Source organism: Pempheris klunzingeri, chromosome 10 (assembly GCF_042242105.1).
Source record: "Pempheris klunzingeri isolate RE-2024b chromosome 10, fPemKlu1.hap1, whole genome shotgun sequence".
Classification (NCBI taxonomy): domain Eukaryota; kingdom Metazoa; phylum Chordata; class Actinopteri; order Acropomatiformes; family Pempheridae; genus Pempheris; species Pempheris klunzingeri.
In genome coordinates this window covers 4,418,091-4,442,450 of record NC_092021.1, presented here as the reverse complement: position 1 = coordinate 4,442,450, position 24,360 = coordinate 4,418,091, and the positions used below count along the sequence as shown (strand labels likewise).

General features: G+C 39.4%; 2 protein-coding genes across 5 annotated transcripts; both read right to left on the bottom strand.

The window, feature by feature from the left end:
- Positions 1-1,363: 1,363 nt before the first annotated feature.
- c10h2orf76 (chromosome 10 C2orf76 homolog) lies at positions 1,364-6,944 on the bottom strand. 3 transcript variants are annotated; one of them, XM_070838474.1, is made up of 5 exons: positions 6,175-6,944; positions 6,008-6,058; positions 4,961-4,998; positions 3,225-3,327; positions 1,364-1,665 (listed from the first exon to the last, which is right to left on the bottom strand). In XM_070838474.1, exons 1-5 carry the CDS (start codon positions 6,302-6,304, stop codon positions 1,589-1,591), a joined length of 399 nt encoding a protein of 132 aa, XP_070694575.1. In that variant the 5' UTR covers positions 6,305-6,944; the 3' UTR covers positions 1,364-1,588. The 3 variants fall into 3 exon arrangements, with proteins under 3 accessions (XP_070694575.1, XP_070694576.1, XP_070694577.1); XM_070838475.1 differs by having other exon boundaries at positions 3,225-3,324; XM_070838476.1 differs by having other exon boundaries at positions 1,368-1,665; positions 3,225-3,306.
- A 7,747-nt stretch (positions 6,945-14,691) lies between these two features.
- On the bottom strand, positions 14,692-22,772 carry steap3 (STEAP family member 3, metalloreductase). Of its 2 annotated transcripts, none has more exons than XM_070838608.1 (6): positions 22,682-22,772; positions 21,423-21,920; positions 20,333-20,660; positions 18,759-18,958; positions 18,449-18,613; positions 14,692-16,229 (listed from the first exon to the last, which is right to left on the bottom strand). In XM_070838608.1, the coding sequence occupies exons 2-6, from the start codon at positions 21,909-21,911 to the stop codon at positions 15,936-15,938; spliced, it is 1,476 nt and encodes a 491-aa protein (XP_070694709.1). In that variant the 5' UTR covers positions 21,912-21,920; positions 22,682-22,772; the 3' UTR covers positions 14,692-15,935. The 2 variants fall into 2 exon arrangements, with proteins under 2 accessions (XP_070694709.1, XP_070694710.1); XM_070838609.1 differs by having other exon boundaries at positions 16,071-16,225.
- Positions 22,773-24,360: the final 1,588 nt, after the last annotated feature.

The following is a 24,360-nucleotide window of genomic DNA, read 5'->3' as shown; positions in this document are numbered from 1 at the left end:
CTAGTCCGAGGGGGTTGAAGTGATCGACTTCAAAGTTGGTCAGCTGGTAGAAACAATATCAACGATGAAAAGTTATTAAAGGTTTCTACAAAACTTTAACGGTTTGGGCGTGGCGAGGGGACACAGGAAGTGACATGTAACTCCTTCATGCACTGTCCAAAATACATGAAAAATCTGAGCCGCGTGGAAGGGTCGGAGTCCGGCAACGGGACAAAGCCGCCGCATGCCCTGACGTGCACGGAGGTGCGAGGGCCCTCCAATGCTGCTTGCAGCTTTAATTTCTTTTTGATGTCATAACGCTGTTTGCCATGATGTCCTCATTAACGTGAATGATGGGTGGTTATACCCCTATATCAAAGTGTACATAATTATTAGGCAGCTTCATTACCTCAGACAAAATGGGCCAAAAAGAGAGATTTAACTGACTCTGAAAAGTCAAAAATTGTAAAATGCCTTTCTGAGGGATGCAGTACTCTTGAAGCAGCCAAGCTATTGAGGCGTGATCACTGAACAATTGTTTTGTTGCAAATAGTCAACAGGGTTGCAACGTGTGGAGAAGAAAAAGATGCAAATGAATTGCTAAAGACTTGAGAAAAAATAAATGTGAAGCTACCAGGAACCCATTAACCTCCAGTGCTGCCATATTCCAGAAATGCAACCTACCTGGAGTGTCCAGAAGGACAAGGTGTTCGGTGCTCAGATACATGGCCCAGCTAAGGAAGGCTGTAACACGACCACCACTGAACAAGACTCATAAGTTGAAACGTCAAGACTGGGCCAGGAAATATCTGAAGACTGATTTTTCAAAGGTTTTATGGGCGGATGAAATGAGTGTGACTCTCGACAGACCAGATGGATGGGCCTGTGGCTGGATCACAAACAGGCACAGAGCTCCACTTCCAATTCAGATGCCAGTAAAGTGGAGGTGGGGTACTGGTATGGGCTGCTATTATTAGGATGAGCTAGTTGGACCTTTTTGGGTTGAAGATGGACTTAAAATCAACTCCTAAACCTACTGCCAGTTTTTAGAAGAGGAAAAAGTCTACATCATTCAAGAAGGCCTAATCCTCAGGAATACAACTTGCCTAATAATTGTACACGCAGTGTAGTCTCAAGGTTTTATATCTAAAACTGACAGTCAAAACACATGAATGACAAAAGTGATGTCATTACTCCTTGGAAGAATGCAGTTGTGGATATCTGAAATGACAACTGTGGACAACTGATATCTTGCCATTGGCACAAAGAATGCATTAGGATGTAGCATTATTATATTTTAACAGTATTAAAAAAAAAACAATGTAGAAAGAATGTTTTAAAAAACAACATTCAAAAAAGTTGCAAGAAAACTTTACTCAGCATATTTCAAAGCTACATTATAAAGGAATGTCTCTTGTCACAATTGCAAGATGAAAAAAACAAAACAAAAAATGGAAATGAAAAGGCATGTGGTGAATATTTAGGTCAGTTTTAAAACAAGCCCACAAATTAAAACTCTCGTGTATCAACATGATGGCAGGATTTCTGTCATGTTTGACCTTTGATCCTTGTCCTTCAAGAATGACTCCTGCTACAAAGTAAAATACTGTCACCAAGCAGTTTTGGGATTTGCTTTATAGAGCTGGTAGTCCTCTTTCCTGAAGAAGGCCACCTCCGTTTCATTTGCTGAAACAACAAACACAAAAATAGTAGAGTTAACATTGTGATTCAACTATACTTTGAGCAGCAGTTCATCAATATAAGTTAAGTCCTGCTTGGAACTTATTTTATTGGACTTCTAATACTACACAGAACATTCTTAATGTCTATTCAATCAATCTATTTATATAACAAATGTTATCACAAGGTCAAGACCAAGCTCTATAATTAAGAGACCCAATGATTTAAGAATTCAAAGTTAAGGACTCTGAAATCCCCACGAGTATGCACTTGGCAACAATGGCAAGGAGGGAGGGAGGGAGGGGGGGGGGGGACAACAAAGGGGAGAGGGAGAACAGAATTAATACTATTGTGCATCAAATTATGCATCCATAATATTACCACATTTGATGACCTGATGCAACCAGACGAATGTTTAGAGGTTTCCACATACAGTAATCAATGTAAGCACTGTTGAGCTGATAGGGAGCGACCCTATATAAGGGTTGCTTTGCCGACAATCGGAAATGCTCTTGCTTCCGTGGCTGGGGAATTTAGGGCATAATCATTCTCTTATTTGGGGCCTTTGGGGATGTGAGTATGAAATACAGTATACTGACACTGAATCGGATAGCTGAAGGCTACTACTTGTGAGACATGTTTTAATACATTGTTTTAGCAAAGTGGTACCATTAAAAGTATTACTATTAGCAGCTTCTATTTTCAGTGCTCCCATAGATGTACAGACAACTATCACTTAATTACTGTTCACAGTTATACTGTATTATACTAAAGGTATTTCTAATATTTGTCCACCCCAATTACATCCATAAGGAGACTAAATAATAATAATTTAAAAGAAAAAAAAAGGTATTATCTTTCAAATAAGGGGCATGTGTAAATTGAAACAAATTATAGCCAAAAAATTTTCAACAATTCAACTGTGTGTGGCTGTTTAAAAAAACTCAGGAGGCTCTCAGCTGCTCTCTTGCCGTCTGCCAATACAAAGCAGACTTCCTTCTTGATGGCTGTGAACAAACTCCACCAGCTGACTGCAAGCAAACAGGAGCACAAAGCAAGGAGTACTGAGTGGTTAACTAGCAAGGAACAAGGGAGAGACCGGTTTCCTCCAACCTGCAATCAGTACACCACGGAGCAAAGATCATCTTCATCTGCATCAGAACTACAACTTTTTCCAGCCTGGCTCATCAAACACCAGTTACCAAAGGATTGCTTTCTCCCTCTAAAGACTGTCATAAACTGAGCATAGCACAATGTGTACTGTAACTGTTTAACTTTGTTAATGTACATTATGGATTTGCTTTAATGTTATTCAATGAGTTTTATTGTTGTGATGTGGTTATTGCTTGGCCACACCACTAAGGTGATGCTGGTTTTGCTTTACACAGAAAGAAGGTCTAGCATGCAAACTATCCCCTTTCTAACCTGGCACCTTCATCCTACACACTCAGATACACATAAACTAGAATTGGCCTTAGATTCAGCTATGAAAATTCTCAGTTAAGGACACCCCTGCTACACAGTTTTTAGTGAGTGCTTAATTAAGAGCAATGTCAAATTCTTACCAACACCAGCAGCTTTAAGGGTTTGGCCATCTTGCAGAACGAGCTTTTCATCATCATCTAAACTCATCACCAACTCATTGGTCTGCCAAAAAAGAAGTTTCTGCTTAAATGGAATTTCAAAGAATCACAGAATCATTAGTGTGTCAAGTCTGGCCATTACGTAACCATTCTTCATTTCAGTACAATTTGTAGAGGGACCCTGTGACCATACTGTGGCTAATGGCATGACACTTTTGTTTTGGAGGCATACGCAGATTCTTAGTTAGCTGCTGTTTGACAAGAATGTGGCTTTTAAAATGTCACCATGTCACTAGTGTTACACTGATAGATGTGGTTATATACACTACTCACAAAAAGTTAGGGATATTCGACTTTCAGGTGAAATATATGGAAAATGTAAAAAGTGAATGCTACAGTGATATTATATCATGAAAGTAGGGCATTTAAGTAGAAGCATGCAATGGTAATTTTATTCATCTTAAACAATTTATTGAAAGAAAATCAGTGGTAGGTATACCACAATAAAAAATTTTCAGTGTCTCAATAAATTGGGATGTGGCCAAAGGACGTCCACTCCTCTCCTTTCTGTGACTCTTCCAGTCTCTGTATCACTGTTACAACCTCCTGATGACACTCTGTGACCCTCTAAGCTCAGTGAACACCTCCGTCTGAGGACTTCCTGTTTGAAGCCTCGCAATGGCGAGGTGCTGCTGATCAATTGTTAGGTGTCGTCTCGGTCTCATGATGTCAGAATGTGAACAGCATGATGAGGAGGACTGTTTAAATACCAATTCTAACTGAAGCAGGAAATGTATTGGTCGATTCATGGATCAAACCTGTTGTGAATTTTGCTGTTAAGCTTCTTGTTAGAGAACAAAAGTACTGAAACACTGAACAGTTGGATATGTGCATTCAAAAGTTTAGAGAAGGTCACATTAAGTTCACCTGGAAAGTTTAGAATGCATTTTAGGTTCATCCTGAAATTTCACCTGAAAGCCGAATATCCCTAACTTTTTGTGAGTAGTGTATTTGTGGTGGCAACGCTAGTAGTGTCTTTTAATGGCTACAATTTTATCCCTGTATGGTTAGCTCTGTTATCAATATCAACTATTAAACTATATTTTACTTAAATGATCTTTTAAGAGTTGATGGTTTGAACACTGGACCATTACAACAATTCGCCACTGTGTAAATAGTGAATGTCAACTAAATGTCTTTTTTTTGTCAAAACTGCCTCAATAGATTTTTTGGCCACTATTATAGCAAACATGTCAGTAAACAGTGTAGCATGACACAATTCCTTCTGGAAGATGAATTTTGGTTTGTGTCAACGTGCAGTTAAGGTTCATGCCCTTATGTACAGTTATCGCCACATGTCAATGAAAATGAACAGAGACCGTATGTTTTATATCAAATTACATTGATATAATAAAAATGTATTACAGATTATTTTGGCATTGTACACTGAGGCAGAGTTATGTTGAAGTGTGATCAGCAGCACTGAGCTGGTGTAAGCAAGAATGCTGCTGTCCAAGTTTCATATTCAGTACTGATAAAGGTCTGTTGATTAGCGCAGTTTACAATGGTGGTCTTTATCAACCAGTGACATATAATGTGCCATATGCCATTAAAATAAAAGCTGCATACCACGAGTCAGTCTTGGTGCTGCTTAAATTTGGTTGCTTGAGTTACCTAGTTTCTGGCCAAGCAGTGTGAAGCTTCCTTTAGATAGATACCTTTGCTCGATGTGCTTGGTGGATAATCTTCATTGTGTCTGAAAAGAAAAGGGAATAGAATCAGATGCAGAGCATATATTTTACTCTCAGACCATCCTTGACAGCATTTACAGACTCTGCATATAGATCATCCGATTAATGGCTCATCTTTTTGTCAAAGAACAATTAACAAGTAACAATTACACTTGAAAGCTGCAACATGTGAGTTCTCATGGGAAAATGTAGAAAATTACAAAAGAAAATTGGTTTGTCACTCATTTGGTTTGTCAGGCATACACAGAGTTGGGTAGTGACAGATTACATCCTATTGTACAAATTAAGTAACTACAATCAGCCCAGATTATGTTTGTAAAAAAAATAAAATTAGATCATAAATTTTAACTTTAAAATATAGCATTATGAAACATTGTAACAAAATTGTAAGGAAAGAAACTGCTTTGATGTTAGGTGCAAATGTCCTCTAAGATAAAGGTATGCACTCAAAATAATCAGATACTGCATGCTAAAGCAAGCTTACCGAATGATGTTAAAATACAACAGAAGTTAAGAGTAATTAACAAACATGGGCTCTAGCAAGTAAGGTTGGCTTACCAGCTACGTCAGACATGGAACTGTGGCATGTTGTGGTTAATCATCATATGAGACGCTTCAGTACCAAGTTAAGTTGCTGAAACTACATCATTACAAACCCTCATCACTACAACACATAGTGTTTCTGCTAACATTTTGCCATGGGAGCAAAACAAAGTCACGTAACCCTAAAAAAACATTTTGCTGTCATCGGGTCTTCCTCAACACAGACACGGTTGTGCAGTGTGTTTGTTATTCTGCATGATTCCAGATGTGTGAATGAGGATGTAATGTAAAAGCACTTTGAGTAGTTGAAATCACTAGAAAGGTGCTATACAAATACAGACCATTTACCATTAAAATTTACTGAGGAAGAATTTGTAATTTGTATCAAGACACATTTTGATGTATTTGTGCCTGACTGGCCTATATTTAGTATATATGCAAGTGATCTGACCAAACCCTGGGCATACATACCATAAGCATATTTCTTGAAAGGAGGAGGAATTCCTGGTCTCGTCGCAATGTCTGGAAGAAATTGTATTGTTTAGAATGACTTTAGCCTAGAGGCTTAAGTCATTTCCAGTGCTTTGTACAATATGAGACGTTGTGATATGATACCGCCTGCCGTTCTACTGACTCACCGTCTCTGACCAGATGCACAAAGTCCTGCACGGTTTGGTCCATACTGATTCCATGAAATACTACTGGTCTGAAGTTTCTGTGCTCAAAGGACCTGACCAGACGAACAGTGACGACAATATCGCCGGCCATGTCCTCCTGTGGACACCGACACCCACTCCCACTCCCACTGATTCGCTCCGACAGACTGAGTTAGAAAGGCGCGCTTCGTGAACTGCTGGCGTGTTGCGTTGTTTGCACGAGTAACTATAGAAGCATGCGTGTGTTTTGAGGAAACCAAGCATCCGGTGAGACCAGATCTGTCGATAACTTCCGGCTATCAAGACTCGATGGGTAGTCCCAAGTAAGTCCCAGAAAGTGCGCCAGGATTAGGCGTAGCGGCCAAACCGTGTAATTACAACAATAGCGTTCGCCATATGATGCCATTGGGCGCAAAAACACTTTTTCCATGGACTTACACTGTGAAGAAAGAGACTTTGTAAATCATCGAAGGGCTGACCACCAGCTCGGCCTGGTGGTCAGCCGAGACGCTAGCGCGCACACTCTATGGGCCCGACGATGCGGAAGATCCGGGTACTTTGCACCCGGGAAGTCGAACTTTTTGGGCTTTATGCGCCACTGAGCAACTTTCGTAGGCATGAACGGAGCCCCGTCTCTAGCGCTGTATCCAGTTCTCTTATACATCCATGTCCCATGTCTTATTTGATATTTCCTCGCTGCTCGATCTTCGCTTGAACCGGAAGTCGTTCTGGTCTACCATCTTCAAAGCCATTCCATAGCTCTTATTTCTGCTCTGAAGAGGGCATAGGGAGGAGCGAGGAGGGATGTCTGAGGAGCTATGAGCGAGGATACGTTTATTTATTTGAAACACTTTACATATATAAAGAATATGGCTGAACATCTTTGTGTAACAAGTATCAAAAACAAACTACAGAAATAGAAATAATTCAAGAATATAAATAAAAAGCCTGTAAATAATATTCTTCTATTATGCAGGACAGCTGCACTGCGTTTTTATTTTTTATGACTCTAAGGGCTTTTACATAGAAACAAAATTCACTGTGAAACACACTAAACCTATGTTTCACTTTCAGATACTTGGATTTGTGTATATAAAATTTCATTTTTGTTATCGTCCATGACAAGTCCAGACATAATATCCTTCTGAGAAAAAGTTTCAAGATGAAGAACCTGTATATCTAGCCATAAAGCTTCATAATAAAAAATGGGGGAAAAAGTGATCAGTAGCTTACTGGCTTCATTTCAAACAGTTCACTGGATAGATACACTCCATTTACTTGCCGACACGTCCCTGCCCCTGTGGCTGATGTGACATCACACAGGAGTGAGGATAGACTGACTTAGTTTTCTTAATTTTAGGAATAACATTTAATTGCTGTGTGATTTAACAAAATGTTTAACAGAGATATTAAAGAGAAGTTGCTCTTAAGTCTCTTTAACTACACTCAATCTATCATCAGTGTGGGTGTGAGGTTCTATTCCTGTCACTGGTGTGGAAGCTGTGTGCCTGCGTCTGTGTGTGCGTGCGTGCGTCAGCCATGGGGGGTGTGTGTCAATAATCTATATTACCTGTTGTTGCTTGTAGTCCAGGGTTCTATTTGTTTGCTACAGAGAGGGGTGAGTAGGGTGGCGCTATTCTCTGTTGACCGCAACAAATGTCTCGTTTCAATCACCACAAGTAAGTCCAACCGTGTATGTGTGTGTGACAATAAACCGCACAAACATAGTTATGGAGTGATGATTCCTTTGACAAAGCGTGTCGGACAGATCACCCTATCTTAGCCCTCAGCGGCTAATCATTGTTTGGTCTCCAGTACCATAAGGTAAAATGCTCTAAGTTCCCAGTAAAACCACCAAGCTTCTATCAGAAGGCTTTACTGTCCTGGAAACTGTGCCATGTTCACAACATTTCACAACATAAAGATATAATTTGAAACAATGGTAATATAACTATTAGCAATAAAAGTATGTATTAAGAGAACTGGATAGAGAGGAGTATACTTTTTGTTACAGAATTGTTTGATAATAAAGGCTCTCCTTATAGTTATAATAAATCTTTACTGGTCAAATACAAAGAATTTGCTCCTGTGATAAGAGCTATTCCCACAGTTATAACTGAGTTAAACAAATGTCACCTCGGCTATCAAAATGTTGATTTACAGATACCTTATTTAAAAAAAATGGTAGGATAAAGTTAACAAGTGAAAAAGAGGTAACTTGCATACTTGCTCCATGCCACAAATAATTTTTTATTACTGACAACATTTCAATCAGACTTGGATCTTCACGTCTGATCAACATACTTTAATAACGGAAACCACACCCCAGACCAAAAATCTTCTAAATCATCATTAGAAATCCAATAATTCATGAAAATCAGGTACATGAGGCAAAGCAACACTTAAAAGCAATTCTTCAAAACTATATCTTCAATACACAGACACAATACTAGGCACATCCATCATCTCATACAACAAAACACACTACCAACATAATAATGAGGCAATAGTGCAAAATTAGGAATTAACAGGCTCATAAAAATAGAACAAACTCAGTAAATATAATGGATTGCATCTAGACATACTACTATTAGAAAAGGGATTTTTTGATCAAAAGGAAAAAAGGAAAAAGAGGAACAGAAAGAAGAAAAACAGAAGAATGGTTATCCTCCTTAAAACTGTGTTTGTCGAGGTTCAGAACAAACACACACACACATCCCTACAAAGGGGAGAACCATCATGTCACTGCCACCATTTTCTGTTTTTATAGAAAATGTTTGATCTCATACTCCTGATTTAGACCTCAAGGTGTAGTCTGGAGGGTGAAAATACACTGTTGCCCATAAAGTTGGAATAAAATGTTTTTTACCTCTTCTCATGAAATGATTGTGACAATGTGATTAATTCTTGATAAATAAAGTGTAACTCTTCCAAACATATCATATCACTATCGCTTTAACAAAATTGGGGGTATTGAACAATTATTCCAACTTTATGGGCAACAGTGTATAAAAACTCTCTCTTGGAGTAGGAGGGTGTTTAAATCACCTCCTCTTCTTGTAGCTCTAACATGCTCAATGGCAATGTATGTGAGAGTCCACTGGGTGATTTGCCTCCCTGAAATGCACTGCCACAGGGTTATGTTCGTCCTGGGTCTGGATGTTACTCCTTTGTCCTGCTATTCTGGTTTTTAGTGCTCTTTGGGTTTTGGGACATATGCTAAACCACTGGGCATTTGATAAGATTGACATTTCTTGTTGAATTCAATCAGCACATGGATACATTGCCCTTTACAACAAACACAAAACTAAATACATACTGCTATATTTTCATATGTATTAGAATAATTTTTCATGTTATTTCCCACATTAATCATTTCTATTCAGTCACGTCTGAAGCTGATCATTCCTCAGGGTCGGTGTGATATGAGTTACATTATTTTATTTTTCCCTGAAACACTTAATAGCCCAGTCCAGTGTTCAAAAGACAACATAATAATATTCTGGGTTATTAAATATCTTCACAATCAAATATCAATAAGTACAGACGCAGATAATGAATGATTAATATAAACACATTCTGCCAGTAGAAATGATTCCTGAGACTCAGTCCACCTAATTAATACAAAGAGCAGGTTGTTCTTCATGTACAGATGTTTGTTTAACGGGTAGCAGGCTGCAAAGAGGAAACACTGCACTTGTACACATTTTATGTACATTTCCTGCTGTTCCCAGAATACCCACAACGTTCCATTCCTTTCTTGCCTTATTTATCTTCTGAGCTTGTCTTAAGCTCCCTACACTATACTTTTGATGTTGTATGAGCATGTGCTCTGCTTCTTTTGTAATTCTACATGCAGAACACTCATCTGATATACTGTTCTCTAGCAGAAATAATGTTTTGATTAATTCTGTGTGGTCAAACCATAATCTAGTTAAGACTGTCTCCTCTATTCCGTTTCTTGTTTCCTTCCACTGTGGTCTCTGTCCCAGCTTCCCTTCCATTTCTTCATCGTTTCTATACTTAGCATTGCCTCTGCTTCCCATTTACCACACGGTATATTAGTTCTTCTTCTTTTTCTTCTTCTTGGCATATCACATACCATTGAAAACAGTGAATACCGCTGCCTACTGGATCAGAGTTTGGGAATGTGGAAAACTACCTGTGAAAAATGTATGGTCCACAAATGAAAGCAAGATATACACAAATTTAAATTGAAGGAAGAAGATTAGAGCCACATGTGAAAAAAAATCCCTGGCTTACAAAAATTCTGAGAATAAACTCTGACCCAATTCATTTCTAATTATTCTCAGAATTCAGTTTTAAGAATTCTGGGAATAATTTGCAAAAGAAGATAATTAAAGAAAATAGACAAGCTCCCTGGTATAATTCCCAGACCCACAAACTTAAACAAAATTCACGAAAATTTAAAAGGACATGGTGTGCCACCAAACTAGAAGAATTATGCTTAATCTGGCAAGACAGTCTGAAAACCTATAGAAAGGCGCTCTGTAATGCCGCCTATTACTCCTCATTGATAGCGTGGAGGAAAATCTAGAATGAATAAAGAAACTGACGAGGAAGAATTAGTCCCTGAGTGTTTTAATGCAGCTCAGGCTTTGCACCAAGGGTCGAAACCATACAGTCAACCGCTGCAGAGGGAATCGGCAAAGAGTACACGTCCACCAGAACTTTATACACTCGAAGAGGAAGTCATAAAAATCAATTGGATACACAGCATTGGATTATTACAATCAAGCTAAACAATATGCATATAAAGTTAATCACGAGGTAGTAGAACATGAGGTGCTTAGGAAGGAACACTTAGAGGTCAGCTTTATGGTTCAGTTGTTAATACATGTCCACTTAAACAATACATGTACTTGACAAAACAGATGAGGCTTTGCATCTGAGCTGGCAGCACTTCTTGTTCTCCCGAGTTCAAGCAGAGTATCACATATATCATTAATGCATACTTCAGTACGCATTATTTAATTAGATAATTAGGTCAAGCAGATGTTGGAGATCATGTACAGTTCAACTTCTGTCTTACATGGGTTCAACATAAGTGGCTCATTCATTCATTCATTCATTCATTCATAGAACAGAATATTGACAGTAGCATGGTAAAATCAAGTCAAATATGATAGTGTAGGAGTCTTTATATTTAATATAGATTTTTTCCCTACACCTCCTCTCTTTTGATCATACATGATCACTTTAGATAATAGATAGGTATCACAACATCGGATTATGTTAATTAGTAATTTATTATATGTTGTAACTAGCATCAGTAAGTTAGACAATCAGTGAGTCAGCTATAGTGACAATCAGAGTAATATATGTTGTAAAAGGGAACACATATATGTTTCACAGGCAATCTATCATCAGTGATATCAAGTCGTTTAGATTTAAGATAACACTTGGATGGAACACAATTGGATGGCACAGCAAACAATGATGCCCAGTGTTGCTAGAACAATGGCACAACCAATCAGACCAGAGACAATGAAGGATTTCCATCTCCCCCATGCTCTAGTCGCCCAATTCCACATAGAAGTATCAATTCCTGAACTGGCCTTCAACTCATGGGACAGAGTATGCAGTTTGGTGAGGGCTTCAGTGAAAGTGCCCTCTGGTGTGGTGTTGTTAGGGAGAAAGGTACAGCATGCTTCTCCAAACATAACACAAACCCCACCCTTTTCTGCAAACAGCATGTCCAGTGCCATTCTATTTTGCCAGGTCATTAAAGAAGTAGCTCGCAACTGTTCACCCAAAGATTCAAATGCAACTTTAGAGAGGTGTAGTTTGAATGACCATGTATCACTTCCAAAATTGCAATAACCCCCTTTTTGACCAGCCAAATTGTAGAGCATTTTCCAGTAAAATTACCAAGGTGTTTTGTACCTTCAGGTTTGTAGAAGCATTCATATTCTCTGGAAAAGTCAACAAAAGTCGTGTGTGGTGGACTCAATGTGGTAATGGGCAGTATATTAAGATAAAACTCTCCACATACTGTTGTCAGTATGTTTTCTTGAAAATCAGAGTTGGAGAGCCATTGTAGACAGGATGCGGCACAAACGCTTCCCTTCGTGCATATGGAGAAATTTAGGGGGTGATGGGACTACCAACAATGGCAGATTTGCGAGTGAGCACACTATACAGTCAGACAACACATGCAGCTTGGCTGTAAGGTCGGCATTTAAATACCATGCATTACGGTTTTTTATGGATTCTACATCTACATGTTGTGCACGATTGATGCTGTGACCTGAAATGGATTTGTGACGAGTGACCTGAAGTAAATCTGCGTGGCCTTGATTTAGTCATGTCTGTTCCAGGTCTTGTTAAGTCAGGCACATCAATTGGTTTCAGTGATGTATTTTGTACCCCTACCCATAACAATGGAACAACGACTAACACAACCATGATGCCAAGGAAAAAGACTGTACCTCGCAGGCCACAAAAACCTGGCTGTCTGAATGGGTGCCATAGGATTTGTCATGAACGCCAAGGGGGGTTGTTGCGATGGCGCCATCTTTGACGCGTGAGTTACCCTTCTACCACACTCATATACATGTGACTTACTTGCAGTTTGAGAGACTCGGGTTGCTACCCTCCTCTCTCTCCCCAGCCACAAATAATGAGTGAGGTGCTTGGTTCACAGCATGTGCTTGTTGGTAGCTTGGCACGCTACTCCCCACCCGGTCCAGCAGGAGGATAGGAGTCGTCATTGGGTCCTGGAATGCGCTTGCAGTGGCTGGCGTGGATCCAAGGAATTTTACCAGCAACTTTCACAGAAGTTTGGGTGATGAGGAGGACCTGGAATGCAATTTTCTGCTGCTAAACTCTAATAAACTGAAGTTATTGTGGTTGGCCCTAAACACCTTAGAGACAAATTTTTTAACAATATAGCTACTCTGGATGGCAATACTCTGGCCTCCAGCTCCACTGTGAGGAATCTGGGCGTTATCTTTGATCAGGATTTGTCCTTTAACTCTGATGCCCCATCCTGCCCCAACAAGTTGTTAAAGACTCTCCAGCTGGTCCAGAACACTGCTGCTCGTGTACTGACAAGAACTAGGAGAAGAGATCACATTTCTCCCATCTTCACTGACTTCCAGTAAAATCCAAAATAGAGTTTAAAATCCTTCTCCTCACCTACAAGGCTCTCACGGGTCAGGCTCCATCATATCTTAAAGCACTCATAGTACTGTACTACCCTACTAGAGCACTGTGCTCCCAGAATGCAGGCCTACTGGTGGTTCCTAAAGTCTCCAAAAGTAGTGCAGGAGGCAGAGCTTTCAGCTATCAGGCTCCTCTCCTGTGGAATCTCCTTCCAGTTTGGGCTTGGGGGTCAGACACTCTCTCTACATTTAAGAGTAGGCTAAAAACCTTCCTTTTTGAGTAAGCTTATAGTTTAAGGTTGGCTCAGGTCTAGGACCAGCCCCTAGTTATGCTGCTATAGGCCCAGACTGCCGGGGGACTCCCCATGATGCACTGGGCTCCTCTCTCCTCTTCTCTTCTTCTCCTCCTCCTCTTCCTCTCCATCTTTATGCTTCATGTCTCTTTAATGTCTGTTGCTAACTTGGTATCTTCCCCGGAGCCTTTCTGTGCTTGTCTCATCTCTCAGGTTCCTGCGGATCGTTGTGATGGTTCTCCTGCTGTGGTTCTCTGGCTTCATGAATCACTGCTGCGGATCGTCAGCTACCGCCACTTTTTACTGATATTAGTCATGCTATTATTTGTCATATATTAATAATTGTCATGTTTTTCAATGTTACCATATTGCTAATTATTAGTCATATTCCTATTGTCAGTAATATAGTTGCTGTTTGTTTTCTCTGTCTCTCTGTCTCTCTCTCTCTCCAACCTCCACCCAACATGGACCTCGACAGAAAGCTGCCCACATCTGAGCCTGGTTCTGTTCGAGGTTTCTTCCCGTTAAAGGAGAGTTTTTCCTTGCTGCTGTTGCCTAATATAATATCTGATGCTTGCTCATGTGGGGATTCTTGAATCCTTAATTTTGAATTCCTGAATTGTTGGGTCCCTCTCTAAATGAAAGAGTTTGGTCTAAACCTGCTCCTTATGTAAAGCATCTTGAGATAACGCTGTTATGAATTGGCGCTATATAAATAAAGATTGATTGCGATTGATAAAGATTGATTTAATGACACTTTTTTCTTCTTCCTATCGAGGTTGAATGTCAAAAGAAAGACTCATCTAAACCTCTTGGTCACACAATTTCCTAGAAGTTTCCTGTTAGAATTATTGTGGGAGGTCAATTTATACCTTTATCATTTAGCGAGAACAGATAGGGGTAATGACAAGTACTAAAGACCTATATCCGTTTTAAAGCCTACAATCTGTGTAATTAGTACCAATTTACACAGTTCAGGAAACCATCCTGGACACTTTCAAGTAATAATTTTTTACAGAGCTGTAAAATAACAGTTCGGTTACATTCCTTTACTTGCCTTTATTTTTGAAATTATGTAGTAAATAAAAAATAATATTATAATAATAATATATAATTCTTATATATATATATACATACACACACACACACACACACACACACACACACACACACACACACACACACATATATACATACATACATACATACATACATACATACATACATACATACATACATACATACATACATACATATATACATATATATATATATATATATATATATATATATATATATATATATATATATATATATACATACACACACACATACATATATATATATATAATCTACTCAAATATCTAAAAAGGGTTAGGGTTAGACAGTCAGTTGGACAGTCAGAGACTGTTCCACAATTAGCTAGACGCTACATCTCATCAGCAGTCCCTGGACAATCCACAACAGAATCATGGCATCAATATAATTCAGGCATAATTCAGACAGAGGCACAGAAAATAAACATTGTATCATACAAAAGTAAAAGCACTTTCCATTTGAAACTTAACATTATACAAAAATAAAATACTTTATATTTTGTACTTTGTGGTTAATGTTCACATGAGGTTATGCTTCAGCCATGATTTAATTGTTGTGTTCAAAAAGTCTGCAGCTCTAATGCAGAAAGCTGAATTCAGTGGACCTGTGCTGTACTACACAGTTCCCTCATGTACATCAAATGTACAATCACCACTGATAACAAGGCTTATTTGTGTGTCCAGACGATAAATATGTCTGGGTTGTTTCAGAAATTCAGGCACTTGTTTTATGTCTCTTTGCCTTCAGGGCTGTTGAAAGTATGAAATTGCCTTCTACTGCCTTGATCAAAGTCAGCACCACACATTTACAGTTCTCTTTAGCACTTTTACTTTCTTTCAGAATGTTGTAATCTTTAAGTCCTTATGCATCACTAATGTGACCAAATGTTCCAGTCAAATTCAAAGAATGTCTATTTGTCCTAGTGTCCTGACAGTCATGCCCTTATAGACTATTATCAAGTGCAAAAAGATTTTCAAAAAATAAGTGTGTACATGTAAAAAAGCTTGTTTATAAGTCATTAAGGCTGCACTCGGATCATTGACGGGTAAGATCACTGTTTTACAATCTGTTTTACAATCAGTCTCTGTGTCTCGCTCTGTGTCTAGTCGTCATGAAGAAACATCCAACTATCGTCTTTCAAAGCACAGATTAGTAGAGTTTGGACTCTCATAGAGAAAAGACACCTCTGGATTGATCACCTTTCTTTCACCTACTACTTAGAACACTAGACATCACCAGAGTTCTGAGGAAGACGCACCTCAGCTGACCCTGGCTCCCGGTTATTTGGGCCACAGCGTTGTGTGCTCTCCCAACCCCTGCGGATCTTTGTCAGTCTAAGCGCCAGGCATGGAAGAGCCAAGAGGATCCGTCCGACCAGAACTATGCAAGGCAAGATGAGGGCCAGCAGGTACACCGGTGGTAGGTAATAAGCGTATGCCACAGGGAAAAAGGCAAAGTCCCAGCCGAAGAAAAGAGTGTGCATGACGGAGAGAATCAAAGCAGCATAACCAAGTCCTGACTGGAGAAACACAAAAAGACAAGTATTCAAAGGATTTGGGATGATAAAATATAGCAAAATTCATTGTTTACTTGATGCATCATCTCATTTTCAAAAGTCTTGACAAGTTATTACATTGATAACTTTGCAATTCAATGCAATTCAATTTTTCGTTTTTGGCCAATTAAGGAAAGAACCCCTCAACAACCTGAACATTACACATACATTGGACATATACAGTGGGTATGGAAAGTATTCAGACCCCTTCACTTTTTCCACATTTTGTTATGTTACAGCCTTATTCCAAAATGGATTAAATTCTTTTTTTTCCTCATCAATCTACACACAATACCCCATAATGACAAAGTGAAAAAAGTTTTTTAGAAATTTTTGCAAATGTATTAAAAATAAAAAACTGAAATATCACATGTACATAAGTATTCACACCCTTTGCTATGACACTCAAAACTGAGCTCAGGTACATCCTGTTTCCACTGATCGTCCTTGAGATGTTTCTACAACTTGACTGGAGTCCACCTGTGGTAAATTCAATTGATTGGACTTGATTTGGAAAGGCACACACCTGTCTATATAAGGTCCCACAGCTGACAGTGCATGTCAGAGCAGAAACCAAGCCATGAAGTCAAAGGAATTGTCTGTAGACCTCCGAGACAGGATTGTATCGAGGCACAGATCTGGGGAAGGGTACAGAAAAATTTCTGCAGCATTGAAGCTCCCGAAGAGCACAGTGGCCTCCATCATTCGTAAATGGAAGAAGTTCAGAACCACCAGGACTCTTCCTAGAGCTGGCCGCCCGTCCAAACTGAGCAATTGGGGGAGAAGGGCCTTGGTCAGGGAGGTGACCAAGAACCCGATGGTCACTCTGACAGAGCTCCAGCGTTATTCTGAGGAAATGGGAGAACCTCTCAGAAGGACAACCATCTCTGCAGCACTCCACCAATCAGGCCTTTATGGTAGAGTGGCCAGACGGAAGCCTCTCCTCAGTAAGAGGCACGACGGCCCACTTGGAGTTTGCCAAAAGGCACCTAAACGACTCTCAGACCATGAGAAACAAGATTCTCTGGTCTGATGAAACCAAGATAGAACTATTTGGCCTGAATGCCAAGCGTCACGTCCAAGCGGCAGGTACCGCTCATCACCTGGCAAATACCATCCCTGCTGTGAAGCATGGTGGTGGCAGCATCATGCTGTGGGGATGTTTTTCAGCGGCAGGAACTGGGAGACTAGTCAGGATAGAGGGAAAGATGAATGCAGCAAAGTACAGAGACATCCTGGATGAAAACCTGCTCTAGAGCGCTCAGGATCTCAGACTGGGGTGACGGTTCACCTTCCAACAGGACAATGACCCGAAGCACAAAGCCAAGATAACGAAGGAGTGGCTTCGGGACAAGTCTGTGAATGTCCTTGAGTGGCCCAGCCAGAGCCCAGACTTGAACCCCATTGAACATCTCTGGAAAGACCTGAAAATAGCTGTGCAGCGACGCTCCCCATCTAACCTGACAGAGCTTGAGAGGATCTGCAGAGAAGAATGGGAAAAACACCCCAAATGCAGGTGTTCCAAGCTTGTAGCATCGTACCCAAGAAGACTTGAGGCTGTAATCGCTGCCAAAGGTGCCTCAACAAAGTACTGAATAAAGGGTGTGAATACTTATGTACATATGATATTTCAGTTTTTTATTTTTAATACATTTGCAAAAATTTCTAAAAAACTTTGTCATTATGGGGTATTGTGTGTAGATTGATGAGGAAAAAAAAGAATTTAATCCATTTTGGAATAAGGCTGTAACATAACAAAATGTGGAAAAAGTGAAGGGGTCTGAATACTTTCCGTACCCACTGTATATGTGTATTTATACATCCAAAAGACATGGAGCAAAGGAAATATTGGTAGCTAAAATGTTATGTAGAAATGAGAGGAGATAATAATTCATTTTGTAACTACGTGCCCTTTCATTTTCATATATAGTTTTTGTTAATTATTAATTGCTGTTGCTGATTGCTGACAGTCTCAGAAAGACACATCAAGTGTGCAACTTGAAGAAGTTTGTCTTTTTTTTTTTTTTTTAATTGTTCTCTTTATGAGCCTTGGCAGGGGGATATGTCCTGGTGTAGTCACACTAGGAAGGGATGACTTCACAGCCCACTATCCCTATCCTATTTAATAAATTGACAGGGCAGAAACTAATTAAAAAACATCTATCATATAGTAATCTGATGACCTGGACAAATGTAAATTCTCTCCAGTTGAGAGCATTTCCCACAGACGGAAGAGAGGTAATAGCCAGCAGAGAGAGGACTCCAAATCCCAGAATTCCACAGGATAGGTAAAGGTCAGACCTCCATACCAGCTGCTCCACCCAGGAGTTTTCAACACCAGCTTTCACCTGCAAGTGATTTTTGATTTTAAAAGAAAATCCAAAACATCAGAGCTGAGGTCGTAATCTCCAGGACCAGGGTCACAATACCATACAGAGACCCAAACACTGTATGCACATGCAAGTCCAAGGTGTATATTTGCCCAGTGCTCACCTGGTGGTAGGCTGCATTCAGTAGTGTGTACCCTGCAGCCTTCCGCAGAGTCAGACACATACTGTACACGGCATGGAGAGCAGTGAAGAGGAAGCTCAGCAGGCCGAGTTGCTTCCGCCTGCATAGCCAGCAGTCCAGCCAGAGAGGAAATCTCTTATATTTGGTTCCCCTGCTCAGCTGAAGGACAGCTGCCACCAGACCTGAGAAATCACAGAACTTTTCATACAACTTGATTCACATCCAACTAATTTGGAGAATGAATTGGTCTAACAGGCTGCCCTGTCTGATAATATAAATTTGTTCTGCCAAATGTCTTGAAAAATGAATAACATAATAGCCACTTCTTTATAGCCTAATGCACACACTTGCAGTTGCAGGTACCTATGAATTCAGATAAGAGAAACGGACCCTTTTACATTTTGCTCTCTTCTTATCGAATATATATATATCATATGTATTTATGTGTTAGTTCTAACTGTTAATTATTCTCAAGGGCTTTCTTTTAATTTTTTCCAAATGTTAAATTTGTTCATTGTATTAATTAGTAGAAAATTAAGTATTTTCATGCTGCCCACCATGTTTTAAACAAGATATCAGAGGCAGCAGTGTGGGGAATTTCTGATAAAAAAATATCTAATGAAATGTTTTATTATAAATGCTCTTGCAGCTTAACAAGGATATGAAATACAATTTGATAATTTCATACCTTTGTCATCCAAATTATGTCCTACAGGCTGAGCTTGTGCGAGCAATACAAGTCTGTATGCTAATGTTGCCCTGTGTCCATTGGGTAAACATGGTAACAAGGCCACAATATGTCACATGATGATGGCCAAAAAAAGTAATGCTACCTTAAACAAATACTTGCACATAGAGTTTTTGAGACATTAAAGTAGCGTAGTGTTAAATATGTAAAGCAACACTAGTTGGATCATTATGTCAAATATCTAAAGTTCTAAAGTCGTTTTTATGTTGGGGACTTTTTCAGCCACTTGATATCACAACTTGAACAGAAACTAGATAATGCGTTAGCAAAATGTTGGCTATTCACATGTCTAACAGTCACACTACAACATTAACTTTCATTTGGAGTTGCGCTTGTTTCCACCCGATGAATTTAAGTCCGATATGCACTCTTCTCTGATTTGGTCTCCTGAGAAAAATATCAGACTCTTTAGCTGCCAAATGCTTAACTATGTTCACCAGCTAGTTTCAAACTGTCTCTGCTGCTGAGCAGATAGCATACAACGAGTTCATCAGAGCTTTATCGCTGAAAACAGCTGCCTGCTGCTGGACACAAGGTTGATAAGAGCAGAAATGTAGGCCGTAAAACCAAACCAATGACCTAAAGGGTGCTGAGAGGCATCACTGTATAGATATAGATATAGATATGTATAGATAATTCTCTCTGAGTTTGTCATGAGTGGCCCCGTTCACGTTAATAACTGAATCCATAGCTAATATAAAAAATATTGATCAGTATAGCTTTAAATTGTTGATATCAGTTCATGTTGTAAGAGTTGGTGCAAGTACTGTACTTTCAAATTGAAGCTTAAATAACTATTTATCAATACCTGGTAGATAGACTAGAGCCAGTGTAACCAGGGCAACCGCTGGCAGCGTCTCATTCACTGTCACCAGTGGAAGCTGATAGAAATTATTTTCTCCTTGATCAAGGTAAGGTAGCAGTATGTGTCTCAGGAAGTTGTATCCATAGAAAAAGAGGAAGAGGAGGAAGGTGGCCAAGATGGGTCCTCCCCAGGAGGGGAAGAGGATGAGTGGGGCTTCCTCAATGTCTCTGCTTACACACAGACCCCCCATATCCATGGGGCTGAAACCAAGGTGGCGGGCCAGCTGGAGCACCATGGCTTTAGAGATGGAGCAGTCGCTGCAGATTGGAATCTGAAGTTGGGTAGATAAAAGATTTTTTTAGGGCTTCAGGTGCATTGCACCAGTATGAAACATCAATTCTTGTTAGATCTTTCATGTTTCTTTCACCTTTCAACTTTACTGATATCACACATCAACTAACAGGTGTTGGGAAGTACAATTGCATATGTGAAAAAGTTGTATAAAACCTGTTGTGGCTCCAGAGGGAGGTATACAAATTCTGATAAGTCACCTGACGCACAATAACTTGATACGATTTTGATATTATGTGACAGTTTTCGGTTTAGTCTGACATTACAATATCATAATGCAGCGACATGTGTCAACAATTGATGTAACTGATGATTTAACATTTGACTTTACAAATATAAATGATTCCATCATGTACTGTACTATATGTCTGGAAGACACTTTAGAGCAGTAGCAGCCAAAAACATTTTTACCAAACACAATAGCGTTGTCAAATTTGTAAAGATCATTAACACTGGAACCATGTCCGTTATTGTTGTTTGTACTGTGCACTGTGTGTGTTATATATTGTTGTATTGTGACAATGTTCCACTTTGTGGACAATAAATATGATGATGATGATGATTATTATTATTATTATAATACCACCGTATAGAGATATCAAAATAAATCCAAAATAATTACCCTGATACTGACTTCATCCATATCTAGCATATAAACTGTTTTTTAGTTTAGTCTTCATCTGCTCAGCCTGACCTAATGCTCTTTGTATTTCATCTAATCTCACCTCTGACTGCACCTCACCTGCCTGTTTCCATCATGGGCTCCAACCTGCAGTGCCCATGCAGAGATGACGTTGAACCCCTTCACCACCTTGCTCTTTGGGAAAAGCTCTGCCAGCCTCTCTGCATTTGATTGCTCCCGACTGTTCAATGAGGTGGCATTGCTAACATCTACCAGCACCTTCCCAGCCAGCCACTCCCTCAGCCCCAAAAGGGTGTCATAGTGCTCTGGGTAGACTGCAACAAACACCATCCTTTCTGCGCCGTCCTCGGCCTCCCTCTGTGACCGAAACTCCACCCCCTCAGGAAACAGACCCCTTGCAACACGTTTGACGTCACGACTGACCACCACCACCCTGAAGCCACAGGCCACCAGCCGGATCGAAAGGGAGCGGGAAAAGTCTCCAGAGCCGATGATGCCAATCGCAGAGCCTCCATGGCCCTGGAGCAAAGGCTCTGAGGCATGTGATGCAAAACTGGCCAGCAACGGTGTCTTCAAGTCACTCTGCATGATGGCCCACTGGGGATGAAGAGGTGTATTAATATTTAATAACTGTTAGTGACGCAATAGTGACGAATTCTAAACTGTGTTGTGCTACAGATATAAGATGTATTTTAATAGGAAGTCATGCCTTTGCAAACAAATGCTATAACTTTTACCTGTGAATACATATTTCTCATTATTATGAAAAGACAACAGCAATGACCTCATTGATGTGAAGGTCTGAGGCATTGATGACAATGATTATTATGATGATGATCCCCTATAGCCAAGAGCAAAGTGAGTTATTATATATTTATTTATTTGGAAGGGACTATGAGCAATATTCAGTGGTGGAGGACACATTCAGATCCTTTACTGCAGTAAAAGTATTAACACCACAGTGTAAAAATACCCCATAGCAAATAAAAGTAATTAAGTATAATCATGAATATGGACTTTAAATATTAGTACTTATCACTAGATTATCATTCCTCATGCATTCATGGAAAAGTGGGATTTTACTTGGGGTTGGTTGAGGTGGAGCTCTTTTTTTTTAAGTTTTTTATTTTACTATTTTGAGTTAATCTGCGGATTATTATCCGCTTTGATAAAAGGACACTACTCCTTCCTGGAACATAGCAATAACGTTGTGGCGCTCCGACATCTTTAAGGATGAAGCTGACAACTGCTGAGTGACACAAAACCGAGCAGAATTCAAAACTCCGATGTGACACTTATTCAATGTAGCATTACCTCTGGACCATAGAAACAGCCAACGATAAATTAATATTACTTACCGTATAATCTCAGGATGAATCCAAGGACAATGTAAATGTATTCATGTAAGAGGTCACACTAAACATAGTCTAAAACTAAACCTCAGATCTGTAATTAAGCCAACGCCGTTCTACACTCAGGACGACACTTAATTCTCCTTGATGACATAAGACTGCGCCTGTCACGTGTAGAAGATGTCACGTCCGATGCTACTTTAAGTGTTCCCGATAAGCTCCGATTTACGAATTTCACTATCTTAGTAAATACAACAAAACAAAAAACATATTACATTTTTCAAAATTGAATTCAAACTGCCAGTGCTGATAGTCCTGCTAGCCACAAGTGTTGATATTGACTATGAAATAGTTCAAACTAGCTCCATTTCAACCTGTCAAAATAGTGTAATTCTGCTTATTTATTGATTCATTACTATTAATAGTGTAAGATATCATATCAGCAACAGTTCTACAAAATGAGAACTTAAATACCCTTGACCCCCAGTTATGTGTGCAGTTACTGCAGATTTTGTTTCTATGGGGCGCTGACATAATATTGTTTGGGATGGGATATGGGATATAGGATGCTTCAACATAAATATATTTATATTCCTGTAGTTGTGACATAGCGTCATACTCATGAAAATGCCAACACTAAATGTAAATAATGTAGTGGTTAGGCTACTTGGCTTTATTTGGCGATTACGCGAGATCTCAATATTTCCGACAGCAAGTAAAGGCATCACATCTGACGGCGAAAGATAACGCCTGTGAAAAAGACTCTAGTGATTATGCGAAGGTTTTATAAGAGAGAGAGAAAGGGTGACAAACACAGAGCTCAGGAAACAGAGAAAGTGGGCAAATGCAATTTTTGACGATGTTGAAAAAAGAATAAAAACCAAAAAAAAAAACGGGGAAGCAAATGTGACATTATACAATTTATGTAATGCAATATTTCTCCACTGGATGTCACTCATCTACTGCAGAGTGCAGTGGGAGTTTCCTTACTGTCCAATACTGTATAGTTTTTAACGTCAGTATGTCAATTCTTATATGTAATCTATGAAATAATAATAATAATAGCACACGTCTTGGGCCTAAACACACAGTATGACACTCACTGCTGGATACTAATCTGGGCTTTGTTTCCCAAAGATGCTTTGGGATTGAGTTTAGGTCTTGGTATCTTGCATCATGTGAGTAGGGGTTTCTGCAGTGGTTTACATGCCAATTAATAATGAGATTTTGATCGGATTCAGATAACAATATTGTCTATTCAGAATCAGAATCAGAATTCGTTTTATTGCCATTGTACAAGAAGCACAACGAAATTGAAATAAAAACAGCAGCTCTCATGGGCGGTGCAAAAAACAACAGAAACGAAAAAGTGCAAAAATAGACGAAAAGTGCAAAAGATGAAATAGTGCAAAAAAATATTAAAATATATATAAAAAATATTAATATAGAGAGAATTCAGAATTCACTTTCAATTCAATTCAATTCAATTTATTTGTATAGCCCAATATCACAACAGAGTGTCTCACAGTGCTGTACAAAGTTCACTGAAATAAACAAGAAGTGTAAGCGAACAAACAATCTAATAAAGAGTCCAGCAGTCGATGAGGCCAATGGATCAGTCCGAGGCATCACCTGCCCTTTATGACCCTCCTTCTTCGGGAAGGAAAAACTCAAAAAACCCAGTG